The 26930-nt window shown below is 47.1% G+C and overlaps 3 protein-coding genes across 7 annotated transcripts; 2 read left to right on the top strand and 1 right to left on the bottom strand.

The window, feature by feature from the left end:
- Nucleotides 1-38: 38 nt before the first annotated feature.
- Nucleotides 39-12698, top strand: POLR3C (RNA polymerase III subunit C). Its single transcript, XM_061120975.1, has 15 exons — nucleotides 39-188; nucleotides 1175-1341; nucleotides 1943-2198; nucleotides 2305-2490; nucleotides 3560-3648; nucleotides 5628-5732; nucleotides 5863-5955; nucleotides 7382-7462; nucleotides 7707-7758; nucleotides 8251-8311; nucleotides 8751-8901; nucleotides 9666-9767; nucleotides 9875-9924; nucleotides 10349-10498; nucleotides 12003-12698. Exons 2-15 carry the CDS (start codon nucleotides 1195-1197, stop codon nucleotides 12082-12084), a joined length of 1605 nt encoding a protein of 534 aa, XP_060976958.1. The 5' UTR covers nucleotides 39-188; nucleotides 1175-1194; the 3' UTR covers nucleotides 12085-12698.
- Nucleotides 12699-14179: 1481 nt separating this feature from the next.
- Nucleotides 14180-19579, top strand: NUDT17 (nudix hydrolase 17). 2 transcript variants are annotated; one of them, XM_061120977.1, is made up of 8 exons: nucleotides 14180-14423; nucleotides 14624-14771; nucleotides 15000-15025; nucleotides 15177-15269; nucleotides 15528-15626; nucleotides 15840-15976; nucleotides 16360-16512; nucleotides 19027-19579. In XM_061120977.1, the coding sequence occupies exons 1-8, from the start codon at nucleotides 14232-14234 to the stop codon at nucleotides 19028-19030; spliced, it is 852 nt and encodes a 283-aa protein (XP_060976960.1). In that variant the 5' UTR covers nucleotides 14180-14231; the 3' UTR covers nucleotides 19031-19579. The 2 variants fall into 2 exon arrangements, with proteins under 2 accessions (XP_060976960.1, XP_060976959.1); XM_061120976.1 differs by having other exon boundaries at nucleotides 14182-14423; nucleotides 14585-14771.
- On the bottom strand, nucleotides 16782-26930 carry PIAS3 (protein inhibitor of activated STAT 3). Of its 4 annotated transcripts, none has more exons than XM_061120972.1 (14): nucleotides 26860-26930; nucleotides 23816-24233; nucleotides 23572-23656; nucleotides 23281-23331; nucleotides 22948-23038; nucleotides 22094-22228; nucleotides 21786-21891; nucleotides 21005-21078; nucleotides 20702-20862; nucleotides 19263-19396; nucleotides 19014-19182; nucleotides 18744-18877; nucleotides 18490-18527; nucleotides 16782-17950 (listed from the first exon to the last, which is right to left on the bottom strand). In XM_061120972.1, the coding sequence occupies exons 2-14, from the start codon at nucleotides 24228-24230 to the stop codon at nucleotides 17684-17686; spliced, it is 1860 nt and encodes a 619-aa protein (XP_060976955.1). In that variant the 5' UTR covers nucleotides 24231-24233; nucleotides 26860-26930; the 3' UTR covers nucleotides 16782-17683. The 4 variants fall into 4 exon arrangements, with proteins under 4 accessions (XP_060976955.1, XP_060976956.1, XP_060976954.1 ...); XM_061120973.1 differs by lacking the exon at nucleotides 26860-26930 and adding an exon at nucleotides 26143-26251 and having other exon boundaries at nucleotides 23816-24281; XM_061120971.1 differs by lacking the exon at nucleotides 26860-26930 and adding an exon at nucleotides 26143-26251.

The raw sequence follows: 26930 nt of genomic DNA, 5'->3' as shown, positions 1-26930 counted from the left end.
GAGCGTCCCCGGAAACCACCGAAACGCTGGGGTAGAGCGGCACACGTTTTTCCTCTTCGCCGGTCCTCCTCGGTTGCCGTGCTCCTGCGCGAAAGGACCTTGGGCTCCCCCTCTGCCCCGGCGGTCAGCGGGAACCTCACAAAGCAGTCGTGGGGAACTCAGCGGCGTTACGTTGCATTGACCCAGAGGTTAGTGGAAAATGCGGTCTGAACGAGGCAGCCCTGTCCCTGGACCCGGGGATCCAATCCGGAACCGGAACCAGCGGGAAGGGAGTGAAGAGCCAGGACCCAGGCTCTCTAGAAATCCTTTTCGAGGATGGCAGAGGGTCTGGGGATGTGTCCCGAAAGACCTGTGGATGGGAATAATGAAGCTGAAAGGCAAAGTCTGGGTTGGCTTCTGAGGAATTGGGAGAAATAAATGAACAAACCAGTATTTAATAGCACTTGTGATTGTGTAGTCAACCATGTCTGTTTCTTTTTGTGTCTACTTAGTGAAGAAATAGAAATTTCAGAATTAAATACTGCCCTGCTAACAACATACTTCATCTCCTATCTGAAACACCCTGTTGAAAGGCTATCATTTACCTCCTAACTTACTTTGCAAAGTTGTCATTGCCTGTTCACTTCCAATAGGAGTGAAACAATGAAGTATAGAATCTAAGGTCTGTGATAGATCGCAAAACCATCTACACCCAATCTTTCAAGAAAATTAGAACCATACATGATCCCATAAAGATAAATCTCATATACATAGGTTTCCAGTCTTCTTTTTCGATGCATGTGTGTGGGGGTTTTTTCACAGTAATTAAACTTTCCTCTACATTTTGCTTTGTAACCTGCATCTTTCACTTAATGAATAATTTTCTACACTAATACATATTGTATTATGAATGTTGGCATAGAATTCCATTGTATGCATATACCATAATTTATTGAAATAATCACTTATTAGGTTCCCAGAATATCAGTATTCTAAAGTGACATGTTTTTATCATTCCCTTGGGACAGAATATCCAAAACAAAAGCATTAGGTCAAAGATATGCAGGATTTTAAGGCTTTTGGTATATCTACTGTCAAATTGCCATCTAGGAAGAACATGAATTTACATTCAGCAATTCTGCTCCCAACATAAAAGAAAAACTTCCCATCATAATGTCTTTTATTTTTTTCCTAGCTCTGAGACTCCTCAGCATAATGACTCAAGCAGAAATTAAACTGTGTTCTTTGTTGCTGCAAGAGCATTTTGGAGAGATTGTAGAAAAAATTGGAGTCCACCTAATCAGAACTGGCAGCCAGCCCCTAAGAGTTATTGCCCATGACACAGGAACTTCGCTGGATCAGGTATGTTTGGATCACGTCAGTTTGCTTTCATTTCATTAATTTCTTTTACCTGCCCTTGAATGTTGTTACTGCCTGCCCCACAAGGACAGAGGAGCCTGCTGTGCTGCAGTCCATAGGGTTGCAAAGAGTCAGACGTGAGTAAGAGACTGGATAACCCCACAAAATGGAAAAGAGCAAAGTCTGCCCTAGGATCAGAATGGTGTTATTTGATAGGAGAGAGAGAATGAGACATAGGGCCCAAGGTTCTGCTTCTCAAAGAGTTCTGGCTCCTTGTATCTTCCTAAGCAAATCTTTCCCCCTCTATCCCATACTTCTTTTATTCATAATGAGTCTGTTAATCTCAGTACTACATCTTAGGAATGAGAATAATAGACGGGAAGTAAACTGTACTTTGAAAGATAAAGATTGGAGGAAATATGAACATCATAGTAAGGAATCTTCCTGATTTTTTCCACTCACGATTCTTACTAACTATTCCAGTGGAGAGAGGGAGCAATTTGCAGCTGTCTCTTGATATTTAGGAAACTGTTGGACAAAACTTGCCAGCAATAATGAACTGCATCTTCAGATTTTTCTTCTCTTTCTTTTATATCCTCTCTAGGTAAAAAAAGCTCTTTGTGTCCTCATCCAGCACAACTTGGTGATATATCAAGTGCACAAACGTGGCGTGGTGGAGTATGAAGCCCAGTGCCACCGGGTGTTGCGAATGCTTAGGTATCCCCGGTACATCTATACCGCCAAGACACTGTACAGTGACACGGGAGAGCTGATTGTTGAGGAGCTGTTGTTGAATGGCAAAATGACAATGTCAGCTGTTGTGAAGAAAGTAGCGGATAGGCTCACAGAGACTATGGAGGGTCAGTACTGTGTCCACGGCTGTTGACAAAAGCATAGATTGACTGGCTGCAGGAGTGAACCCTTAGCTCTCTGAGGCCGTCTCATACCTGTTTCCCTGTCATACAGATGGCAAGACCATGGACTATGCTGAGGTGTCAAACACATTTGTGCGACTAGTGGACACACACTTTGTGCAGCGTTGCCCCTTGGTGCCTGCCACTGAGAATTCAGATACTGGGCCGCCACCACCTGCCCCCACTCTTGTCATCAATGAAAAGGACATGTACCTGGTTCCTAAACTGAGCTTGATAGGTAAGGAATTTTGACCCCGAGATCTGTGACTTGCCCTAATTGTAGATTCTTTCATGAAAGTTTCATAGTGATTGTTAAATGAATGACTTAATCAATGAAGCAGTTACCAAGGATTTGCTCTGTGCCAGATAGTGTGGTATAAAGTGATGAAAAAAACATTATGGTCCCTGCCCTTGTGGAGCTTGAGTCTAGTATAGGAAGCTTACATTAATCAGATAGTCTCATGGATATGTAACTAACAAACTGGGATTAGTACTGTGAAGAAAAAGTATGAAAAGTGTGTTAGCAGTGTTAGGAAAATATATAACAGGGGACCAGATTTACCTGGGAGTTTAGGGCACATGCTTCTTTGAGAAAATGGCATTTGAACCAAGATTTGAAGCAGAAGTAGGAGCCAGTCAGTGAGGTAAGGTGTGAAGAGGTACAGAGGAAAAGCATTCTTGGCAAAAGGAATTGTATGTAGTGAGGGAAAAAAACAGTATATTTGAGGAATTAAAAGAAGATCAGTGTAGGTAAAGCATAGAGAGCAAAGGAAAGAGAGCCATACAATAAGGTTAGAGAGATAGGCAGGGAATAGATCATGCAAGACCTCATAGAGCACTTGTTCTTCATCCTAGATGCGAAGGAAAACTACTAAAGGATTTTAGAGGAAGTAACATGATCTAATTTGCATTTTAAAAATATGTTTCTGTCTGCAGAAAGGATGGGGCAAAGGTAAATGTAGACAAACCAGTGAATAATCAGGCATAGAAGGGGTGAGGAAAACAGAAATCAAGAATGACATCTGGCTGGCGTACATGGAAGGATGAGCCTACCGTTCACTGTGAAAGGAAGCCTTGGAACAGAAGCAGTTTGAGGGAGAGAGACTATGAGTTTCTTTTTGAACATGTTGAGTTTCAGATGACTTCATCATTAACTTGAATTTCTTGTAGTTCCTCCGTCTCCTCAACATCTCTTACCTAGAGGCCACTACAGATGTCTTTGGGAGAGCGACACGTGCTGTCACCTTCCGCCGTTTCCTGTCATCATAGGAGATATAGCCTATCAGTGCAACTGTTATGTTTGGCAGGGAAAGGTAAAAGGAGGAGATCGTCTGACGAAGATGCTACTGGGGAGCCCAAGGCCAAGAGACCAAAACAGACCACAGACAACAAAGAGGTAATGATGCTTCTGGACTTGGAGTCTTCACCCTGAGGCCAGCCAGGAAGAACACTGAGATAACAAGCCCCGAAACAGCTTCAAGGTTCTTGAGTTGAGAAGTAGTAGGATTATAAACTTCATCAAATGTTGGCCAGGGACAGACTTAACAAAGAGGGCACCCCATTACTGTCTCTCTACTGTCCATTACTGTCTCCCTTCTGAGGCTTAACCTCATTGGACAGAGGTAGTAGCTTATGCAAAAATAAAGGGCCTAGAAAAAGTTTAAATTGATCACTGTGGCTGGACTATAGAGACCACAGGGATAAGTGGACACAAACGAGTCTAGAAAGATATAAGTAGGCCTGAGCTCTTACATTCAAATGCCTTCTCAGCATCCCTATAAAGATGTCTAATAAGCATCCCAAAAGTAGTATGACTAGAACAGAGTAATTGATTTCTCATTCCTAGCTATCTATTCCCTCCTAAGCTTTCCTCATCTTAGGGACATCACCAAGACAAACCACCTAGGATACTATTTGCTTAAACCAAAGTCCTGGGAGCCATCTGACCTCACAGTAAAACCTGTCAACCCAATTTCTAAAATTAATTCAAATCTGACTATTTCTTACCAGTCACCTTAATCCAAACCACTATCACTGTAGTCAAGACCTCACCAATGCTCTCCTAAGCGGTCTCCCTGCCTACATTCATACCTACATAAGAGCCAAAATGACTTCCTAAATTGTTCTTTAAAAAGAAAACAAAAAACCATTACTGATATTTGACTCCTTTAAAACTTCCCATTACTCTTAGAAGCAATCTAGATCTTTACCATTGATTATTATCCTTTACATGAACTAAGTCTTTGCATGATCTGCTGGAGACAAGGCTTTCCAATCTCAGCTCTTCCTTCCGTCCCTCAAATATGTCATACATGCTCTTTCTAGTCTTTTGGCTTTCATCCCTAGGATTTCTTCCTCAGATCTTCATGTAGTTGCCTCTTTTTCTTCATTCCGATCTCAGTTCAAATGCTGTTTTTTAAGAGCTCACGCACCTTTGCCCACTCTCTACTCCATTCTCTACCACATTTTCCTATTTCATCTTCACAGCATTTAAAGGTAGATGAAATTATGTATTATTTGTGCTCCCAATAAACTGTAACTCTTTGAGGACAATATCTTGTCCCTGGTACCTGGAATACTAGCATAATATCAATAAGTATTTTTTGATTGACTAAAGAGGTTTACACTTCACCCTGAAGATAAGGGGGAGTCATAGACAGGTGAATGAAGTAGTTAGATTTAAGTTTTAGAAATGTTACTATAGTACAGTGGTTCATAACTTGTACAATTTCATGGATGCATTTCAGAGAGTCCACCTGTACTTGCTCATATGTACATTTTTCTATAGAGTACTCATAGCTTTTTTCAGATTTTTCAGGGGAACTGTACCTCAGCTGAAAAAGCACAGCTCTATGAGAAACGGGGAGGACAGTGCAAAAAGAAAAAGATTAAAAACAGAAAACCAAGTTATCCTCTTTTATAGTGTTCATTTAAAAAAAAGAAAATTAGTTAGGAGGCTACTTATAGTCATTCAGGTGAGTCAAGATTAGAGCCTAAAATAAGGTAATGACAGGATAAAGAAAAGTAGATCTCTGATTGGGCTTCCCTTGTGGCTTGGCTGGTAAAGAATCTGCCTGCAATGTGGGAGACCTGGGTTTGATCCCTGGGTTGGGAACATCCCCTGGAGAAGGGAAAGGCTACCCACTCCAGTATTCTGGCCTGGAGAATTCCATGGACTGTATAGTCCATGGGATCACAAAGAGTCAGACACAACTGAGCAACTTTCACTTCACTAAATTCACACAACTGAATGCTTTTTTTCTCCAACCAATTTAGTCACTATTGTATAGGAAAAGGAACAGTGAAATCCAAACCCCTCCCCTGAAAACTTCACTGTATCTAAATGTTTCTTTCTGATACTTTTCTCCTCCTCAGCCCATTCCAGATGATGGGATTTATTGGCAGGCCAACCTTGACAGATTCCACCAGCACTTCCGTGACCAAGCCATTGTCAGCGCAGTTGCCAACAGGATGGACCAGGTGATATCTAAATGGGTGGGACAGTGGCTATCAGGAACATGACACTGTTTACTGGATGTGGCCATTGGCATATAGCCAGAGCCCATGCAGCAGAGTGAATTCTGAATTCCAGTTCACTGTTCAAACCTAGACCAGTAGTGAGATCGTGAGGACCATGCTCCGGATGAGTGAGGTCACCACTCCCTCTGGTGCCCCCTTCACCCAGCCATTGTCTTCCAACGAGGTGAGCTTCATGCTTCTTATACTAGTTTTCTGACAGATTCTTGGATGTTATAATTATTATATGTAGAGCCTGGGATTAGGTTAAGGTCCAGACCTTGAAAGAAAGGGTTTTGCCGTTTGAGGTGGGACAGTGATTATCCCCAGGTGGTACGTACTGAAACATTTGGCCTCTTAGGAATTCAGCCTTTAAAAACCTAAACCACTATTTTAGTCAAAGTACAAGTAATTCTTTTTTTTTTTCATTTTTAATATATTTTATTGAAGTATAGTTGATTTACAATGTTAATTTCTGCTCTACAGCAAAGTGATATTATATTATTTGGCTGCTTGTATTTTTTTTTCAGTATATTATATATTTTTTAATGTTTTAATATTTTGTTTATTAAGTTTTGTTGATTGAAAAAAATTTAATATATCAAATACTTTATATTCTGTTACTGTTTATAATCATACCAATATTTACCCATGTTAAATATAGTTGTATTTTTACAGTGTTTAGATTTTTTTTAAGTTATCATATAACAAAAATTTAAATACAAATGTTTTTCCGATGACAAAAATAATTATATGGACCTGTATTTAGAGATTTATAGTTCTTTTTTAATATTTATTTATTTATTTAGCTGCACTGGGTCTTAGTTGCTACACGTGGGATCTTTGATCTTTGTTGCAGCATGCATTATCTTTCACTGCAGCATGCAGACTCTTAGTTGCAGCATGTGGGGTCTAGTTCCCTGACCAGGGATTGAACGTGGGCACCCTGCTTTGGGAGCACAGAGTCTCAGCCACTGGACCCCCAGGGAAGTCCCTAGAAATGTATAGTTTTTCAAAGTTGTAGTTCCCCAAACTTTCAGAAATGGCAGGCAAGTGCTGTATCTTGTAGATGGTAGTTACATGGGTGTATACAATTATCAGCACTCATCAGACTGAATCCTTACAATCTGCTCTTCTTGTGTGTAACATACTCTAGTTTAAATACATATGTAGTTTTGCATAATCCCAACCCCAGAGATCTTTGTCAGTAGTTTGGTACATATCTTTATTCAGACATCTTATATATAGTCTCATTCAAATGTGGGTATATGTATATTTTTTAATAAAAATTTTAAAAGGGATTATACTCTGCATACTATTCTAAACTTGCTTCTCTCATATGACAGTATACATAAACTTCCTTTTCATGATCTCATTCTTTATAATGGCCATATCACATTCCACTTAATGTGGCCACACTGTACTATATTTTAATGAATTTCTTATTATTGGACATGTGAATTCTTTCTAGTTTTTTACTCTTATCAACAATGCTGCTGTGCTTTGGGACATTTTTATCCTTGTGATATCTAAAATTAAAACATCTTTATTTCAGCAATGTCACCAGTTCTAAGTTCCCAAACCCATTTTCACTGTCTCTTTTTGCTCCATAGATCTTCAGATCCCTACCTGTTGGCTATAACATCTCTAAGCAAGTTCTTGATCAGTATCTCACTCTGCTGGCAGATGATCCAGTAAGTCTTTTTTTTTCTTTTCTTTCTTTTTTCTATTGTGTTTAGTATTAATTTCTGCCGCTGATAACTGGTAGCAGTCTTCTGCAGCTTCATTCTCTACCTAGCCAGCTCAGACAATTTGTCTACCATTGCCTGATGGGAGAGCCTCCTGCTACCTCCTCGAGCGGATTTGCTCTTCTGGAAACAGAATCACTGGACTTTCCGTTCAGATAACACATGTTCTCTCTCCCTCTTTTTTTAATAGCTAGAGTTTGTTGGAAAGTCTGGCGACAGTGGTGGAGGAATGTATGTCATCAGTATCCTTATGGGTGGTTATTTCCTTAACAGTCAGGCAGCCTGAACTATGAAACAGAAGGGTGACTTTAGGAAAGATTTGATATTTAGTATACTAAGTGGGGAAGGGAATGGCAACCCACTCCAGTATTCTTGCCTGGAGAATTCCACAGTCAGAAGAGCCTGGCAGGCTACAGTCCATGGGGTCGCAGAGTTGGACACGACTGAGCAACTAACACACACATACAGTATACTAAGTAAGTTAGAAAATTGAACTAAAACACTGATGATAAAGAAGTAAAACAGATTGTTAACTAACTAAATTTTAGTTAAGCAAAACCCTGACTTAAGCACCTTTAGTTAATTAAGGTTTTGAAATACTTACATAACATAAATGAGACTAATGTGAAAAACAAAAGAGTATTTAAATTTTAAATTAACGACTCTGGAGTGAAACTAAGAGCACAATATTCAGGCCAAAACATTATGGAGTGACCTTTACCCTCTACATAAAGACCTGCATAAGGCTCTAGGATCTCTAGCCACGGCCACTCTGGAGTCCGTTGTACAAGAGAGGTAAGATGGTTACCCTGAAAGGGTTGGGGGTCAGGTACTTCCTTTCACATCCCATTTGAACAAGTGATTTGATCATTAGGTAAGTGCATAGGCACACCTTGGCACATCTTGCCCCATTTTCTATTGGACTGCTATGGATCCCATCTATTACTGCTCTTTACCCTAAATACCCTGCTGCTTAATTCCCAGGGATGCCAATTCATCATCCTTCCTAACACCTTTCCTTACAAATGGGGGAACTGAGGCATTCGAGTCAGCAGTTGGTGACGCTCTTATGATAAGCAGCATTGTCATTGATCTGTGGAGTTAGGAAGGATTCTCTGATTGCTATTCCTCTCGGGTCCTTGCTCCACACATAAGACACTAAACAACCCTCTGTGACTAAGAACTAAAGCTAATTTATGTTGGCATGCCATTTGCTTTCTTTATTCCTTTCCAGATTTGGATCTCGCTGTGCCAGAATATTCCGTCTAGTTTTACAAAAGAAACACCTGGAGCAGAAGCAAGTAGAAGATTTTGCAATGATTCCAGCAAAGGAGGCAAAGGATATGCTTTATAAGATGCTCTCAGAAAATTTCATATCACTGCAGGTAACAATAATTGCCAACCAGCAGAGGTGACGGATGAGAGAAATTCCTGAAGCAAATATTCTGAACCTCAAACAAACTCTGTATCCATCTTTGAGACAGAATAAAAAAAAAAGATTTGACAAAGACATAGCAAGCACTTGCAAAATAACTGTGGAGCTTTATCTGGAATTGTAAAAAAGAGGCACAGCCAAGAAATCACCCCAGAATCACCCTACCTTTTTTCTTTAGCTCCTTGTTCCTGTGATTTATCCTTTCCTCAAGCCTTAAGTTTATTACCGGTCAGTCTATCAATAGCACCTGTTGGGTCCTCACTGCATGCAGAGCTATGTACTCTACCCTAAAAGGAAGTAAGATAGAATGGATTTTGGAATCAGAATCACAGCTCTGCCTATCACCCAGTTACACTAAGCAAATTACCTACCGCCCTTCTTCCCACCTACAAAATGGTGATAGGTGGAGGTAACAGAAATAATATAGTTTGTTGTAAAAAATCAAATACAGTCTACTTGGCACATAAGAGTTGCTCAGTAAATGTTAAGTCCCTTCTCTTTCTTCCCCACTCAGGATGTTGACAATCAAAGGGAAAAACAGGACATCCCAGTGCTCCATATGGCCGATTATGCTATAAACACAGATGCTATATGCCTGGGGGAGAGGGAATATAAGTGAAAGAGAGGGCTTAGTAACTCCAGATGGCACAGGTATTTACTTTGCCAGTTCTGAAGGAAAGTATAATGTCCCTTATTCTTTCTGTGGACAAACAGGAAATTCCCAAAACACCAGACCATGCCCCATCGCGGACCTTCTATTTATACACTGTGAACATCCTGTCAGCTGCCCGGATGCTGCTGCATAGGTGCTACAAGGTAACTCCTCCCCACTCCCTCTACAGAGATGTCTCACCCTCACACCCCCTTTAGTTGTTTTGCCTGAGCTGCTTATATAGAAATGTGCATTTCTTCTCTCCCCTCAGAGTGTAGCCAACTTAATAGAAAGGAGACAATTTGAAACCAAAGAAAACAAGTGAGTAACATTTTTCAACTGAGTAATTACATTTTTCAAGGCCAAAAAGCTTATGGGGAAATTTCCTATAGAAATGGAAACCAATAGAGATAATAACCTGTCTGGTTGCACTGAATTATTGGCTTAGTTTGGCATAATCATGCATTCGTATACACTTTTCTCATATATCCCCAGTGAAACAGTTTTGCAGATTGAATTTATGAGCAACATATAAACTGGCACCAAATTTTAAGTACAAGGGAGAAGCAGCAAGAGTTTCAGGAATAGTCACATTTCTAATTAAACTCGTAGAAAACATCCTTAGAGAGTGACACTGTCCACTTTGACCAGGAACATAGTAAAGGGGGAGTTATGCCCCAGGTCTATGGGATAAAAGAATTTCCAAGGCTAGGGGACATGCCTCAGAGTTGTATTGTTCTGACAGGCGTCTACTAGAAAAGTCTCAGAGGGTAGAAGCCATCATTGCGTCTATGCAGGCTACAGGTGCAGAAGAGGCACAACTACAAGAAATAGAGGAGATGATCACAGCCCCCGAACGCCAGCAGCTAGAGACCCTGAAACGTAACGTCAACAAGTAAGCCTCACAAACTTCAAAGCTGTGTTTCAAAGTACCCTCCAAACAAATCCACTTTGATGTCCTGCCACCCCTCCTACTTAACATGAGCAAACTGAAACTCTATCTTCTTCCTCACCTCAATTAACAGAATTTAATCCACCTATTTTCCTAAGCTCAAATTTCTGAAGATATTCTCAGCTTCTCGTCCCTCACCTCTCTCTCTCTCCTCTCATCTCTTTTCTCTCTCCTCTCTCTCTCTCTCTGTCTCATGTTCACCACAACTGTTGATGTTACTTCAGCTGTGTGTCCCAAATCTGGCCTTTATCTTGCTCTCCATGCACGCCCTTCTCACCTTTTTCCCAGACCTTTGCAGTCACCTCCCCCTTCAAACCATTTCTTATAATGCTTTCAAAGTTAGTTTCTTTAAAGGGATTGATAACATCACTCTTCTATTTTAAATGCTTTTTTGACTTCTTGTTTACAGCAAAAAGACCAGCCTCCTTGGCGTAACATACAAGTCCTTTCATGGTTTCATACTAGCCTGTCCCTTCATCCTCATTTCCTTTCGCTCCTCACCATAGACCTTCATAGGGATTGCTTTGAATCTGTAGATTACTCTGGGGAAGATTGCCATCTTAATGATACTAAATCTTCCAATCCATGAATATGAAAGGTCTTTTTCCATTTACTTAGTTCTTCCTTAATCTCTTTCAATGATGTTTTCATTATTCAAGTCTTATAGTTTTTTTGGTTAAATTTATTCCTGTTTATTCTTTTTTGATGCTGTTTTAGTGTTTTCTTAAATTTCATTCTTGAATTGTTCATTGCCAGTGTGTGGAAATAGAACTGATTTTTGTGTTTTGATTTTACATCCTGCAGTTTTGCCAATTCATTTACTAGATGTGGTAAGTTTTTTGTGGATCCTTTGAGATTTTTCTGTCCATAGGATTATGTCATCTGTGAATTAGAAATAGCTTTACTTCTTCCTTTTCAATCCAGATGCCTTTTGTTTGTTTTTCTTGCCTAATTTCCAGACTAGAACTTCCAGTGAATTGTTGAATGGAAGTAAAAAGCATCCTTGTCTTGTTCCTAATCATAGGGGGAAAGTTTTCAGTCATTCTCCACTAAGTATGATGCTCAGTATGGGTTTTTCATAGATGATTTTTATCAGTATATCAGTAGAAGCAGTACTCCCTTCTATTCCTAATCACTTTCAGCCTCAGCCACTCTCAGCTTCTATTTTAAAAGACACTAGGTCCTTTTACACCTGTGCCTTTAACATGTGCATTTTCCTCCTTGCAAATTAGACTATAACTTCTCCTGGGACAGAGGCGTTGTTTTTTGAACCCTCAGCAATTTCCACAGTGCCTAGCACATACGAGATGCTTGGTCAATGGGAGAATGAGCTATTAGTTCTCCTGCTTTCTGCCCAGTACTTTCGAGGGTAACCAGTCCAGCCTCTAATCTTAAATGTGCTGATAAATGTTCAGTCTGGACAAATGCTCTCATTTTTTTCATTCAGGTTGGATGCCTGTGAGATCCAGGTGGATGAAACCATCTTCCTGCTGGAGTCATACATCGAGAGCACCATGAAGAGACAGTGACCCAGAAGAAAAGTTTTCCTCCAAAGATCTGAGGGGATTGGAAGGAAGAACAAAGGAGTAGGAGAGGGTCCAGATTCTGTACTGACATTCCCTCTCCCTACCACCCAGAGTACACCAGAAAGAGTGTGACCTGTCTTTTTTTTAAGTTTGCTAATCCTGTTTTAGAACCATCATTATATTCTACCCTCATCAAATCTTGGCAGGAGAAAGAACCTTAAATCAACTAGATTAATCATCTGTTAGATGCATCAGTTCCCACCGAGAACACAGCTAAAGCTGTGTTTGAACATCTCTGACAATGAGAAAAACTTCTTCCTAAGCCTTTTATTCCATTTTCAAAAAGCTGCACCTGCTCTTTACTTTGTTAAACTGTAATATTAAACACACACACAGTGTAGAGAATGTGAAAGACTACCACGGAGAGGGGGATAAAAGCTATTTTTAGGGCTAGTAGGTGGATTGGCCCAAGCAGCCATACTAGAATCTATGGATAAATGTCACATTTGCCAGCTCTGGGCTTCTAACACATCTGAAATTATGTGTGTGAAACACTTAGCACAGTGCTTGGCATATGATAAGCACTCAATAAATCACTGCCTTTCTCTTCACCATTATTCCTAAAAACTGGCAATTGTAACTTCCCTCTCTCAGTACTGTGGATAGATGACTATTCTAGTTGGTATAATTTGTCCCAGCAGCTTCATTTTATTTAAAGCAGTTAGGTGTTGTTTCATAATCACTTCAGTTTGCTCCTACCAGTGTTAGTCCTGATTCATTAAACATTGAAATGCCAATTAATTGTAGATACAATATACAAAGATAACTCTTAATACAATACCATCTCTGCCTTCAAGACACTTACCATCATTTTTCAGCACAAGTTACGCCCCTAGTACTAGGATGCAATGATGAATAGCCTCGAGCACAAACATAATGAAAGGAGACAAATAAGTTCAAGGATGTGTTGGGGGACTGTAGTATAGAAGGAAAGGGGGAAAGGGCTAGGCAAGAAAGGAAGCAAAGAGAAGTGACACAATCCGTATTTTGAAAGATAGGGATTTACCAGGTGAAAGGGGGAAAGACCCCAGAGGGAAGTAGAGCGTTTTTTAGGGGAACCACAAATAGGATATGACTAGAAAACGGCCTAAGTCCTGCCAGAATTGACAGGCAGGAGCAAGGACTGGTGGGTCCTTGCTATGCTGCGTAAGTAGCTTAGCTTATCCTGAGAGCACTGAGAAGCAAAATGAGCCGACTTGTATTTTGGAAAGATCACTCTGAACTGTAGAGAATGAATTGGTGGGGGCAGGACTATTTCAGTTCAGTCACTCAGTCATGTCCGACTCTGTGACCCCATGGACTGCTGCACGCCAGGCCTCCCTGTCCATCACCAACTCCCAGGGTTTACCCAAACTCATGTCCACTGAGTTGGTGATGCCATCCAACCATCTCATCCCCTGTCGTCCCCTTCTCCTGCCTTCAATTTTTCCCAGCATCAGGGTCTTTTCAAATGAATCAGTTCTTTGCATCAGGTGGCCAAAGTATTGGAGTGTCAGCTTCAGCATCAGTCCTTCCAAAGAACATTCAGGGCTGATTTCCTTTAGGATGGACTACTTACAGACTTGTAATGATATCTCGGGCAGAATATGAGGAAGACTTGAACTAGGGCACTGGAGGCTGGAGATTAAGACACGGATTTGAGAACATTTAAGGAGGTAGAATCTGGTGGACTTGGCTGCCATTTGAGTGAAAAGATACAGAAGGTGTCAAGAATGTTTCCTGGGTGTCTGGCTAAGAGATAGATGTAATTAATCCGAGGTGTTACCTGCTAGCACAGGTGTGCAGAGTGCCCCGGAGAGATACTTACATAGTCCCACCCTTGACTGGTGGGAAGTGACACGTGAGTCCAGAAATCACTCAGTCGGGAGATCATTTTCCTAAACAGAAGATGGGAGGACAAGAGGAACTGAGGATTTAGAGGCGTTCCGCTTTGTCATTTATTTATTACACTCCTGGATCATCCCCAAGGCTCTTCCCTAAATTTCCCCCTGGGCCGTTCCGGAAGCCCGGCTTCCTTCCTGGCCGGCGGAAGGCTCGGAGGGGAGGCGCTACTGGGCCACCAGAGGGCGCCCAGCGCGCCGAGGCCCGTGATGGCGGCGGCACGGGTGCTGCTACTCCACTCCGGGCGCCCGGAGTCGGTGAGCTTCGCGCAGAGTGTGTGCGGCCTCCTGGGCGCCGGGTCGGGGCTCGGGCCGTGGCCCACGCACTGCGGCCTGAAGCGCGGACAACTGGTCCTCTCGGACAAGCCTTTCCCAGGCGCGTCGGCCAGGCTTCCGCTCCAGGTGGGGCGGAGGGGACGCGATGGGGCGGGTGAAGGGCCGAAGGAAGGGACCGGGAGCCGGGGGGAGCTGGAGGCGAGAGGCCTGGGCCGGTCACCTGCCTCGGGCTCCTCGAGTTCCTTCTCTCTTCTGCGATGTTAACCCCAGTGGCTCCCTCCCGCCAGCGACCCCCTTTCTGCCCTTTTGCGGCCCTGAACCAACAGCCCAGGGCTCCGGGGGTCGAGCTGCCCCCGAATGGTCGAGGTGTGGATCTGGGTGTGGCGGTCATTCTGCAGTCCAGCGATCAGACTGTCTTGTTGACGCGAAGGACAAGCACCCTCAAAGTTTCACCCAACCTCTGGGTACCGCCAGGTGAGTGACTGGAGAAGGCCCAATGTCCAGGAAAGAAGTCTGCCTCTACCCCACAGTGCTCTTCCCAGTCTCAGAATGACAGAAGTAGGCCCAGAAGTGTGGCAGGTCCCCGAATCACAAGGGGCTACAACTGCACCTGTGCCCACTGGAGGAGGGGGCAAGCGGAGTGAGTGGGGGTCCCTGGACAGGAACACTACCTTTTACCTACTGGTCCCACTGTTGTTGCAGGTGGGCATGTGGAACCTGATGAAGAGGTAACCAATCAACCCAGCCAACCTGCACCCTCTGCTGAAGGAGAGACCCTGTCTGGGACCAGGCTGGAGTGTGGGCTGGGGGAAGGGCAAACACAGGACTTGCAGGAGCCAGGCATTGGCCTCTCTGACCTCCTATCCTCTCACCCTCCAGCTGCTGGATGGGGGGCTTCGAGAGCTTTGGGAGGAAAGTGGACTCCAGCTGCCCCAGGGCCAGTTCTCCTGGGTCCCTCTGGGGTTATGGGAGGTGAGACAGGGGCCTGGGAGAGGTTCCTTCCTATCTAACCAAGAGCACGTAATAACTACTAACCCAGCAAAGCCCACAGAACAGCCCGACTTGCCTTGACCACAGGGGAACTGATGGGAGTGTGGGTGGTTTGGAGTCCCCAATCCCATGACTCTTACCCATGTCCCTCCTATACTATTTCTACTCTCCACTTCCTCAGCTGCATTTTCAAAGTATCAAAAAGGGACAGGAAGTTCTCTTTTTTATTTTTCTTCTTAGTCTGCCTACCCCCCTAAGCTGAGCTGGGGTCTCCCCAAATACCATCACATCGTTCTCTACCTACTTGTCATCTCCCAGGAGTCACAGCAGCAGCTCCAGGTAGGGCTGGCAAAAAGGAAACGGGGCTGAGGAGGCCCAGACTGGTTCCAACGATGACTAAGGTGGGGGGAAAGTCAGAGATAACCACGAAATACAATAGCCTCTCCCCTGTCCCTGCTCCAAGTGTCTCCATTCCACCTGTGGGTAGGCTGTGATCAAGAACGGGTCTTCCCAGAGAGGCCATGACTAAAGGATCAACATGTCTGGCCCCAGGCCCGGATTCAACCAAATGCAGGAGAGGTGAGTGCCTTCATGTGGCTGGGACCAGACATAGCAGCTGCAGTGGCTGGCACAGAGGATGGGACAGAGACCCCCAAACATCTTCCCCAGGACCTACCATCTTCTGTCCCGTAAGTAGGAACTTCTCCCTATCCCTCCAACACATAGACATTGAGAAGTTCACCTTCTGTCTCCTCCTCAGGGGAAGATACGTGTTGTGGGGGAGATTTAGGGAGGGAGTTGGTCAGCTGAAGAAAGCACATAGATCAAAGACACTGCCTATGATACTCCCAAGGGCTCCTGTCTAACTGGCTAGCACTGAAGACCTCCCTGGGTTTCAGTCCCACACTCTCATTGGGGGCAAGTCATTTTACCCTCCTTTCTGTAAAATGAGGTTAACCCACCCACCCACCCCTCTCCTGTGGTGGTTGGAGGATCACATGACCTAATGGATATGGAAGCGGGCCTGGCTAAGCCACAAGGCCCAGCCCAGACAGGAGCCGTCATTCTGCAGTGCAGTGGAACTAGCAGAGAATGGAGGAGCCCGACCTCTGGCCTTACCCACATCCACCCTGCTGCGGACAACACCAGCCACGGCAGACCATAGAGAGAGGGTCAGCTCTGGGACCAAGTTTGCCCTCACGCTCTGGCTGCAACATCTGGGCAGGTAAGGATGAGGAAGGACATAAGGACTCCACGGTGTTGGGCTGAAGGGGCTAGTGTGCTTATGGGCTTGGGGAAAAGAAGGGAAGAAAGAGCAACTGCCCTGGGAAGTCCTCAGTGTAACACCCCTACCATGAGGAAGTGGAGCTCACTTGGACCCAGGGCCAGCAAGGGAAGAACAGAGCATGGACCTCCCGCCCCACCTCCCCACACGAGGGATCTGGAAAGCCAAGTGCTTAATCCCCTCCCCAGCCCACCTCCATGACACTCACAGAACATTCACAACCTTTATTATGAGTAAGAACTTTGCTACAACTGTGAAAATAAAAAGTAAAATTACAACATAGATCCTAGGCCCCAGAGGAGCCTGAAAAGGGAGACAGGAGAGAGCACAAGGATGCTCCCCCCTCCCAGGAAAGGTGCAGAATGAGCCAGACCTAACCCCAGGGCCACCAGCCTTGAGAAGCTCAGGCCCCAGGCTGGTCAGCGTAAGCAACGTTGTGAACTTAAATATATAAATAGAGACCCAGGCAGTCAGCCAGGCCCTTCTCCCAAACGCCTGGGGATCCGGGCTAAGGCCTTATCTCCTCCTCAGTAATACTGGGCAGTAGGAGGCAAGGAAAGTCATCTTTGGAATATTTTGGTTTTTCTTGTTTACGCACAAAATATCTGCAACCCAAAATAGAATTCTCCCTCCACGTGTCTGCCTATCTCAGTTACTCTACCTGTCTGTTTGGCCAAAGAAAACGGAATGGACGTGAAGAGACAATGGAGTAGGGAAGGAACAGAGCCGGCTGTGGGGGCTGGGAAGAGAGGGCATCTGGAGGACACGAGAAAAGCCCCCTCCCCACAAGGCTCAAGACAGTCAAGGCTGAGGACTCAGCCGTTTCCCCAACTCACGTCCCATCCCATCTGCCTCCCACTGCCTAGGTTAACGGACCCAAAGGAATGTGCTGGATGTCAAAGAACGTTTCCAAAAACGTTTCCAAATGTCCTTAAAAAGAGGTTAAATATTAACCCTTTGGGTGCTAGCCTCATCAGGCAGAGATAAGGCCAAAAAACCAGTGTCCATGAAGGTTATTTCTGGCCTTTGACCAAAGCCCCCTCCCCACCCCAAGGGGTTAGAGCGGCCAGGAGTCTAGACTCCACAGCATACTTGTTCAGTGTTGGGAGACTCAGTCCAGGGAAATGATGTCTGACCGACAGCCAGTCAAAGAGGGACCTGAGGGCAGGGGTCCTCCATGCCCCTCCCTTAAGGTCCCCCCAGGGGCCACAATGCTACTGACACGGCCAGGAGGGGGTGCCGGCGTGGCGCTGCGGTGAGAGCTCCCCAACGTGGGGGTGAGCGGGCCCAGGAAGTGGGAAGGGGTCCCTCGGTACTGGAAGAAGTGGCCCAGGGCATCCTGTTCATCTAGTGAGGTGATGACGGAGGGACCATAGTGCTGGGAGGAAGCAAGAGTGTGGTGTAAGATTTTATCCGGACCTTCCTTACCCGCCTCCGTCACTCATCTCACAAATATCATATGGGATAAATCAACCCCTCAGAATCCCGAAGAGTTCTCTGAGAAGCAGGAGAGCTCTCCTCTGACTCCTTCCCCCACATCCCCACACCCCACCCCTCTTCCCTGCCCTGAGACAGCCCCACCAGCTTGGCCCTGTGGGCGTCTGAAATGTGTGGAATGTCCGGCTAGGGCAGTCACGGTGCTCAAGTGCACATGGGTTGGGGGCAGGGTAGGGGGTGAGCAGACAAGAGCAGAACTACCCAAAAACTAGAGACAAACAGTAAGTAACGGGACAGAGGAAGACATGGCTGAGACTCTGAGGACGTCCCAGGCAGGGCCTCCGAGGGAAATAAACTGCCCGTACCACCCCACCCTTCCTTCATGAAGAAGCCGATTTAGGTCTCCCAGGAAAATGAGGGGCCCCATCAGTGCCTAGAGAGGAAGCTTCAGAGATCTAAGGTGGAGAAGGGACCGCCTACCTGACTCTCAGTCTGAAGAAAAGAAAATAAATCTAAACCTGGTAGGAAAAGAAAAATTAAAATCAGCCTCCTATCTAAACATCACACAGACACACACACACACACACACACACACACTCTCTCTCTCAAAGAAGTTCCCTGGATTGTAGCCCTTTGCAAAAGAGCCAAAAACCTTTGAAAAGGAGCAAGGGTTCTGAACGGGTTTGGGGGAGGATGTGGTAGTGCAGGGCCCCATGCTGTGACCCAGGTCATACCTTGGATGTCAGCCCCGAGAGGGAAGGCAGGCGGGTACTCATGTAGGGGGAGACTGGACAGGAAATCCCCGCCCAGCGTGCCCACAGCAGGGCTCCGCAGCACCGAAGAGGGCTGGTGACCAGATGTCAGGACTCTGTGAGGGAAGAGGTGGAATCACAGGTGCCCTCACCCAGTTCAGCATCCCAAGTCCCCTCTCTGCCCCAGGGTTTGCGTATTCCTGATTTCTCCCTCTGTGCCCTGTGCTGTAGATTCAGTCTGTTTCTTCATACCCTTTGCTTCCAGGTAGAGCCGGGATGGCAGCTGAGGTGACAGGACAGTGCTTCTTCGTCGGGGGCAGGTCCTCCTCGTCTGAGGAGCTTTCTACTGTCAGGTCAATAACTTCAACCTTCTTCTTACTCTCCGATGGATTGCCCTCTTGGACTGGGCTATACTGGAGGCCTGTGGGTGGTAAGAAGACTGTGTCTCAGAGAAGAAGCCACACAAGACTTAGCTGAACTGGGAGACAGGGGGTCACTCACCATCCAGCCCATACCCTGGCGGGGGGCAAACCTCAGATGCCTCCTTCTTGGGTTTCATTGGGCACCAGGATCCATCTTCCATGAACTGGATCTCATCACAGTCCGAGCAGGAATTAAGAATCTCCATGAATAAACTGGGGGAGAGGAAAGATGGGAATTCACGTGGCTGGGAGGTGGCTGGAACAGTGGCCATGGAGTTCTAGGACTCACCTTCCTGAACCTGTTTCCTCATCTGTAAATTAGGGCTGTTATCCACCCTCCTGACCTCTCTGGGTTGTTGGAATCAAAGTGAGGTATATAAAGAAAGTGAAAGTGAAGTTGCTCAGTTGTGTCTGTCTCTTTGCAACCCCATGGACTATAGAGTCCATGGAATTCTCCAGGCCAGAATACTGGAGTGGGTAGCCTTTCCCTTCTCCAGGAGATGTTCCCAACCCAGGGATCAAACCCAGGTCTCCCACATTGCAGGTGGATTCTTTACCAGCTGAGCCACAAGGGAAGCCCAAGAATACTGGAGTGGGTGGCCTATCCCTTCTCCAGGGGATCTTCTCAACCCAGGAATCGAACCAGGGTCTCCTGCATTGCAGGTGGATTCTTTACCAACTGAGCTATGAAGGAAGCCCAGGGTGTATAAAAGAGCTGTGAAAACTTTAAATGCTAAGTTTTAAAATAAATACATTCTAAAAAATCTGTTTCGTGTGGTACTAGGGACAAGACAGAAGACGCAGAGGTATAGAACACTACGAAAGTGTTAGCCACTCAGTCGTGTCCCACTCTTTGTGACCCCATGGATTGTAGCCTGCCAGGTTCCTCTGTCCATGGGATTTCCCAGGCAAGAATACTGGAGTGGGTAGCCATTCCCTTCTCCAGGGGATGTTCCTGACCCAGGGATTGAACCCGGGTGTCCTGCATTGCAGGCAGATTCTTTACCATTCAGAGCCACCAGGGAAGCCCTCTGTACAGAACTCTATAAACCACCTCAAAAAAGGCACTGGTAACAAGAACCATAACAGAGGATCTGGAAGGGAGTTAAAACTTGCTAGATCTGCACATCCAGGCCCTCAAAAGAACCTGACTGCTATGTACAGTAAGACATCAGGGGATTGTTCTATGTAACAGTTCGTATACTTGGCTCTGCCACTTATTTACAGTATAACTTTGAGCAAGATACTCCATCTTTCTAAGCTTCAGCTTCCCTCACCTATAATGACAGGGTTATTGGCATCTCACAGGATTCAATGAGATGAGGCATGCAAAGTTCTCAGCACAATGTGTAGTGAGTCCTCAATGTTGGGAAGATACATAATATTTATATAAAATAGACCAGTAAGCGGGTTCAAGGGAGGGGAAGTAAGTTAAAGATACGGATTTATATATGGGGCGGGGGGGCACTCCTAGCAGATATTCTCAGTAAAAGGAAGCAGAATGTAGAATGGTCCTACCCGTCAATGATAAGAGATTCATAGGGAGCTTTCTTGTCACACACAGGACATGTCCACGTTGGCTTCTTCTCATTCATCTGTAGATAAAGGGCAGCATCGAAGCTCTGCAGGTGGGCGCAGGTGAGGGCACGACAAGGGACAGTCAAGCGCATCTTCCCCAGCTGAGAGAGACAAGTTCTCTGGTCAGAGTCCCCATGTCCCAGAAAGCTTTCTGCTAACTGCCCTACAAACCCTCATCTGCATCCAGAAGTTCATCCCACCTCTCCTCCCCCTTCTCCTCCTTCTCCTGTCCCTGGTACCCACCGGGCACATGAGTGACACCCGGAGACTCGTAGTAGCCACCTCACTGTCCGGGTCAGCGGTCAACTTCTCCTTGACTGAAACAAGAGTGGGGCCAGAGCCGCAGGGTCAGCAAGGCTGGAGAGGCCTGGGAGATGCTGAAGCCAGAAGTAGATGGCCCTGGCTGAGAGGTAGCTGGGGAGAGCGCCTTTGGGGGCCCATGGGATATCATATGGGGGTGGCCTGGGACCTGCATTATGAAGGCTGTGGGGGAAGGGCATCTCCCAGTCCCTACAGATGCTTAATCTTTAGCATCTTTGGCAGAGACGACCTAGACACTCGGCAGAGACAAGCTAGAGGGAAGTGAAGTATCGCCAAGAGGGTTAGAGTAGATGATACTTAAGACTTTCTAGGGACTTCCCTGGTGATCAGTGGTTAATACTTCATGTTACTGCAAGGGGCACGGGTTCAATCCCTGGTCAGGGAACTAAACCTGCATGCCATAAATAATTAAAATTTTAAGTTTAAAAAAGACTCTTTCTGGTATGGAGAACCCATATTCCAACAGTTAGGGTCTGTGAGGTACAAAGCAGATGTATAACTGGGAATGCAAGAGTGTCACTCAATGCCTGGAATGGCCCCACTTTTCAACCACAAAGACTGGTAAGAGGGGGTACCACAAGGGTGAGAGTTCATGTAAAAGGTAACAAGGTAAGTTGTCACAAGAAGGGCATTAAGTTTAAAGACCAGGGGGCCAGGAAAAACTGGATCTGGGTTGAGGGAAGAGGGACAAGATGTTACTCACTCAGTGCCCGGGAGTGGTCTGGGTTCCGGATGCCCTTTGCTCTGAGTTTTTGTAGCAGGGTCCCTGCCGTCAGCTGCCTCACCAGGTACACAGACAAGGAGTAATTCTACTTGGAGGTGGGGGAAACAATTAGCCTCTGCATTGTACACGACTATCACCACCTCCACTTTGTCACACGAGGGCCACAGACAGCAAGTTAAGGGAGAGAGACCCACAAAGAGATGGATGTTTCCCCAGCCCAAGACACTTAATGGTTCCCTCTCATTCCCTGTGGGCTTCTCCAGGCTCCCTGCCTCAACCACGCTCACCCGTCCAAACTCAGACGACCAGTTGACCACGATGGTGTTGGGAACAGTGGCCGAGAGACGAGCCAGAGGTGTGATGTTGATGGGGCGGCTGGGTCTCTTGGGTTCAGCCCCGTTCTTAGTAGGGGGAAGGTAACCCTGGAGGAGATGAGGGGCAGACTGGTCAACACATCTTGTCTTAGGTTACTCCCTTTCCGGAGAAAAGGTCAGCTCACTCTCTGACCAAGGAGATGGAGGCCCATTCAGTGACTCAAAAAACTGGGGCACTATCTAGGGTTGGGAGTGAGGTTCATTCCTGGGGGAAAAGGAGAGCTTATTCACTGACCAAAGATAAAGGAAACTGCTCACTGCCTTCTTAAAAAGGAAGAATAGGGATACCCGATTTCTTCTAACCCTCAACTCTAGGATCATCACTTCTGAGAATCTTCTCTGAGTCTTTGGGTTGAACTAATATCCCTCTTGATGCTGGGAAAGATTGAAGGCAAAAGGAGAAAAGGGCAGCAGAGGATGAGATGATTGAATACCAACACCGATTCAATGGACATGAACTTGGGTGAACTCTGGGAGACGGTGAAGAACACAGAGGACTTGCATGCTATAGTCCATGGGGTCGCAAAGAGTTGGACACAACTTAGTGACTGAACAAGAACAACAATGTCCCTCCTCTGAGTTCTAAGAGAACCTTTGTTCAGCCCTTTCCTAGTTGTCACTAGACTATATTGATTCAGGCAGTAAACTGAGCACCTACTATGTGTCAGGCACTGTGCTAGGCATGTCTCTTTCATAACAGATGTGTAGCTAACATTGAAGAACTGAAACAAGGACAGGGTGACTGTGAGAAGAAGAAGAGCATTTACCGGCAGGGGGCACAGTTTCCCATTGACCTTGACAAAGAGGTTGGGGGGGAAGTAATCTTCCTGGGGGCAGCTGGTCTCACAGAGACAGAACCTGGTAACAGATAAGAGAAGATGAAAGTGTGGGAGGCAGTTTCTGGAACAAAATCTGACAGAGAGAGGTAGGCAATCTCAGAAAATCAGTCAAGGATATCTGTAGCCTTTAGCTTCCAAACAAGAACTCCAGGGCTAGGGCGGATGTGAACGGAGCAGGGATATCTCCTAATAGGAACACTCACAGCCTCACTTTGTTCCCACCCTCAGTGGGAGTCCTGCTGGGAGACAGCATCAACTCACCTTAACTGCACCTGTATGGTATAATCACATTTGGCTCCTGGCAGAACCTCTCTGAAACAGGGAGGGAGGAGAGATGTCAGTATGTGGCCCCTGGCAGGTAGCACAGGGGTGAACAGATAAACAGAGAGTTACATGTCCAGGGGATAGAGATGAGACACACAAGAGAATGAGGGAAAAAAACAGGTGCAGGAAGATGGTGAGGAGGGCAAAAAAGAAAAGAAGAAAGTCAGAGAGCAGAGTCTCAGGGTAACCACCCAAGGATGAGGCAGGAGGACTCTCAAAGAGACATACCTGGAAGTGAGAATCTGCTGCACTTGCTGGGGGGTGAGGGCAAAGGTGAAGTGCGCTTCCTCGAACCGCTGGCTAGAAGTGGATGCTGAGGACACAAAGGGGCAGTTACTCCCAAGCCCATGCCCAGGTGGCCACAGAAGTGGCTCTTATCCCAGCGTGCTGATCCCACAGGACGAAAGCCTTAGAAAGGCTTAAGGAAGAGGCAGGGAGGCCAGGTAGACCCAGGGACCACAAAGAGCCATACCGAGGGTGGTGGGCCGGATGAGCTCCCCATAGATTTCATAGAAGGGCAATGGTTTCATGGTAACGTCAGGATGCACAGGCTGGGGCAGAGGAGGGTGCATGTCCACTTCACGCTTGGGGCCCAGCAGGGTACCAGGGGCCAAGAGGGCCGGGGGGATGGGAGCCAGAGGACCAGGAGAGCCTACAGGAGGGGTTCCAGGGGGCAAGGAGAGCAGGGAAAGATCAGAGGGCCCCAGGGTCTTGCGGGGAAAGCGTCGGCGGTAAAGCTCTTTGATCTTCATCTGGACGCTGGGGGCACAGCTGGACTTGAGGAGGTGTAGGGCCTTGGCCAGGAGCTCGTGTTTCCGTCCACTCTTGTTCCGGCCAGCAAAGCCGAGGAGCACCTGGAGCTCAGACACCCGGAAACTCATCACCATGTGCTGTGGAGATCAGAGAAGCTTGAGGATCCTACCGTGCACAGGCCTGTCCTGCCAAAGACACTGGGGCTGAGCTATTCGGTGGGCAACGCACCTTCCCTCCAGCACGGATCTGAAAAATGCTCTGCAGCCAGTGGATTACTGCCACACTGCCTACCTAGCCAAAAGGACATCTAAGTCCCATTCTAGCAACCCTCAGGTCACCTCTCCACTAACCCCAGGCTTGAGCAATCCTGTCTCCCCATCCCGTGAGTTGACCAGGTGGGGGCAGGGTGCATGCCACCCTACACCACACCTCTGAGCCCACTACAGCCTCCTCCCACCTCCCTGCCTTGAGCCTGGACCCTCCTTTAAGCCGCTTATCTCCTCTCCTGCTCTTTCTCAGACTCTCAGACCCATCCTAGCCTCCTGGGAAGAGGACAGGAGATAGGGAGGAGAGGGAGAAGAGGATTCAGGCCAGACAGCCCCGCAGGGAAGAAAGGGGCCAGGTGGCCGGAGGATTGTGCCTCAAAGTCAACTCCTCTCCACACCTCAATCTACCTCAGCTATTTTCCCCAAGCTTTTGTGGCCAGGTCAGGGTTCAATGCTCATAACTTCCCAAACCTTTTCTTGGTGTTATTTACATAACCACTCACCCCTCAGTCCTATTTTTTCTGGGAGAGAAACAGGACCAAATCTTGGGGTGAGGGGTTAACAGTGAATTGTGGAGTCCAGGTATTCTTCCTGTTTACCTGTTTACTTCATCTGCCAGGAACTAATAACCTGCTTCTCCTACCCAGAGAAAGTAAGTGATCCTTCCCTTCCTCCCCAGGGGTGGGAGAAACAAGAAGAAAGCTCTAAAGAGAGCCCCTGGAAGAATGGGGAGAAGGTAAGCAGCCCCTGAGCCAGACTGCAGAACTGCACGCTCTCCTAGGAAGCTGGAACCAGTGACTAGACCTCAGGCCTTCCCATGACTCTGGTTCCATTTCAAAAGGCAGAATAAAGCCAGGAGGCAAGGGGGTGAACCCCATGGTTTTTAAAGATTCTGCGAGATGGTTATCCTCAAGATTCTGGTAGTGGTAAGCTCTCCGCTTACAGGACTCACTTCTGTGAATCTCCAGGAGACCCTGCCACGAGCTGATCTAACTAGTCATCTGCAATTCTTATGGAGGCATTATGGCTTTGGGCCCCTTTTGAGGAATAGGATTAAAAACTTGCTCCTCTACCTTTATCCCCATCCTTATCTCCTTGGTCCTGTCTTTATTTCTCCATTAGCTTTGTCAAGAAATTCTCCTTTTCGATCCCATAGTCTCACACTTCTCTCTCTCTGCCCAGAGATACCGACTCACTAAGAGAGGACCTTCCTCTCAGCCTTCAGGATGCTTCTGCCCCACCCCTTCGATCTATCCGTACAGCCCCGCCCCCTAGATCTCAGCCACCTACTGGTACTTCCCAAGGCTCGGATCCCAACAGCAGCCCCAAAGTCCCTATCCTCTCAGCGCCTTTCCCCCAGAAGCCGCCCGGTAATCGGCCCCCCAGCCCCATTCCCATCATCTGCCCCCTACTGTCACTTCTCTAGGCCTCGATCGACTCGCCCGCTTTGCCTCTACAGCAGCTTTCCCTCCCCGCCCGGCCCCTGCATCTGCCCCTACTACCAAATCCGACTTCTACCCCGCGTCCCCGCCCCCTGAGCCTCGGCCCCCAGCAGCTGCAATTCCCCTCGGCCCCACCCCTACATCTGCCCCGCGGCCCCGCCCCCGGAGCCCAGCGCAGCCCCTTCCTCGCCCACAGCCACTTCTCACCATCCCCGGCAGCCAGTCCCCACCACGTCTCCGGCCCCCACCCGAGCCCTCAGCACCCAGTCTCGGTCGCTTCCCAGACTCGGCGTACAGCTGGGCTCAGTCCAGATGGGGATGGGGGAGGGGGCCGGTACCTTTAATTCGCCCAGCTCCGCCATCTTGAGACATCGCAGGCGCCCGAGCCCGAGCCGGAGCTCAGGCCCAGGGACCGGCGCACAACTCTCCACCCCGGCGCCGGCCGCAAATGCCGCCTGCTCCGCCCCGTCCGGCCCCCTACACCTCCCCTTCCCGGCCCCGCCCGCCGGGTTTCGGACGAACCCCAGCCTCAGCCCCTCCCTCCACAGCCGGACCCAGCCGCTGCACGTCTTTGGCCGCGGTGCCAGACCCATAGACCCTGAGGGAGTGTGCAGTCCGAAGGATCGCGGGGTCCCCGGTGGCATGGGAGAGGAGGTGAACCCGAAGTACCTGGGGGTGGGGGGGCCTTGCCACGCTGGAGTGGGGAAGGGATGAGCTTTGAGAAAGCCAAAGATACTTGGGATATGGAGGGAAAAGTCTCGAGAAGGGCTTAATCTCAGAGACATGGGGGAGGGGAGAGCGAAGTTGGAGCAAACCCCCTCATCTCCCTATCTACAAATTTAACCAGCCAAATTCAAGAGTTCCACGAACTCGGGAAATGGCTGAGATCTAATCAATTTTAGGGACGCCATGGAGTCGTGAATAGTTTATTTCAAGACTGCTATTCTCAATTCGTCACCCCCTCCCCCCCCCCACCGGTTACATTGTATCTCCCGGTCCCGCGGTAGGACTCAAATTCGCCAGCGAAAAAGTTTCGTGCGGAGAATGGGACTTACCAGCACAGTTGCAGGGAGCGGGGAGGGGGGCTCGGGACGCTCAGAGGGTGGGCTGGGGAGATAGGGGGGAG

This window comes from Dama dama, chromosome 20 (assembly GCF_033118175.1).
Source record: "Dama dama isolate Ldn47 chromosome 20, ASM3311817v1, whole genome shotgun sequence".
Classification (NCBI taxonomy): Eukaryota; Metazoa; Chordata; class Mammalia; order Artiodactyla; family Cervidae; genus Dama; species Dama dama.
Note: the sequence above shows the minus strand (reverse complement) of the source record. Positions and strands in the feature narration are given on the sequence as shown.

Excerpts from the sequence above, each read along its gene's own strand:
- NUDT17 (XM_061120976.1), top strand. The coding sequence starts at position 14,232 with ATGGCGGCGGCACGGGTGCTGCTACTCCACTCCGGGCGCCCGGAGTCG. Across the intron at positions 15,627-15,839 it reads AGTCACAGCAGCAGCTCCAG|GCCCGGATTCAACCAAATGC; the intron begins GTAGGGCTGGCA and ends GTCTGGCCCCAG. Across the intron at positions 15,977-16,359 it reads GACCTACCATCTTCTGTCCC|TGCAGTGGAACTAGCAGAGA; the intron begins GTAAGTAGGAAC and ends GTCATTCTGCAG.
- PIAS3 (XM_061120971.1), bottom strand. The coding sequence starts at position 26,166 with ATGGCGGAGCTGGGCGAATTAAAG. Across the intron at positions 24,234-26,142 it reads CGGAGCTGGGCGAATTAAAG|CACATGGTGATGAGTTTCCG; the intron begins GTACCGGCCCCC and ends TGATCTCCACAG. Across the intron at positions 18,878-19,013 it reads GCTCTACCTGGAAGCAAAGG|AGTCCTGACATCTGGTCACC; the intron begins GTATGAAGAAAC and ends CTTCCCTCACAG.
- POLR3C (XM_061120975.1), top strand. The coding sequence starts at position 1,195 with ATGACTCAAGCAGAAATTAAACTGTGTTCTTTGTTGCTGCAAGAGCAT. Across the intron at positions 5,733-5,862 it reads TTGCCAACAGGATGGACCAG|ACCAGTAGTGAGATCGTGAG; the intron begins GTGATATCTAAA and ends GTTCAAACCTAG. Across the intron at positions 10,499-12,002 it reads CTGAAACGTAACGTCAACAA|GTTGGATGCCTGTGAGATCC; the intron begins GTAAGCCTCACA and ends TTTTTCATTCAG.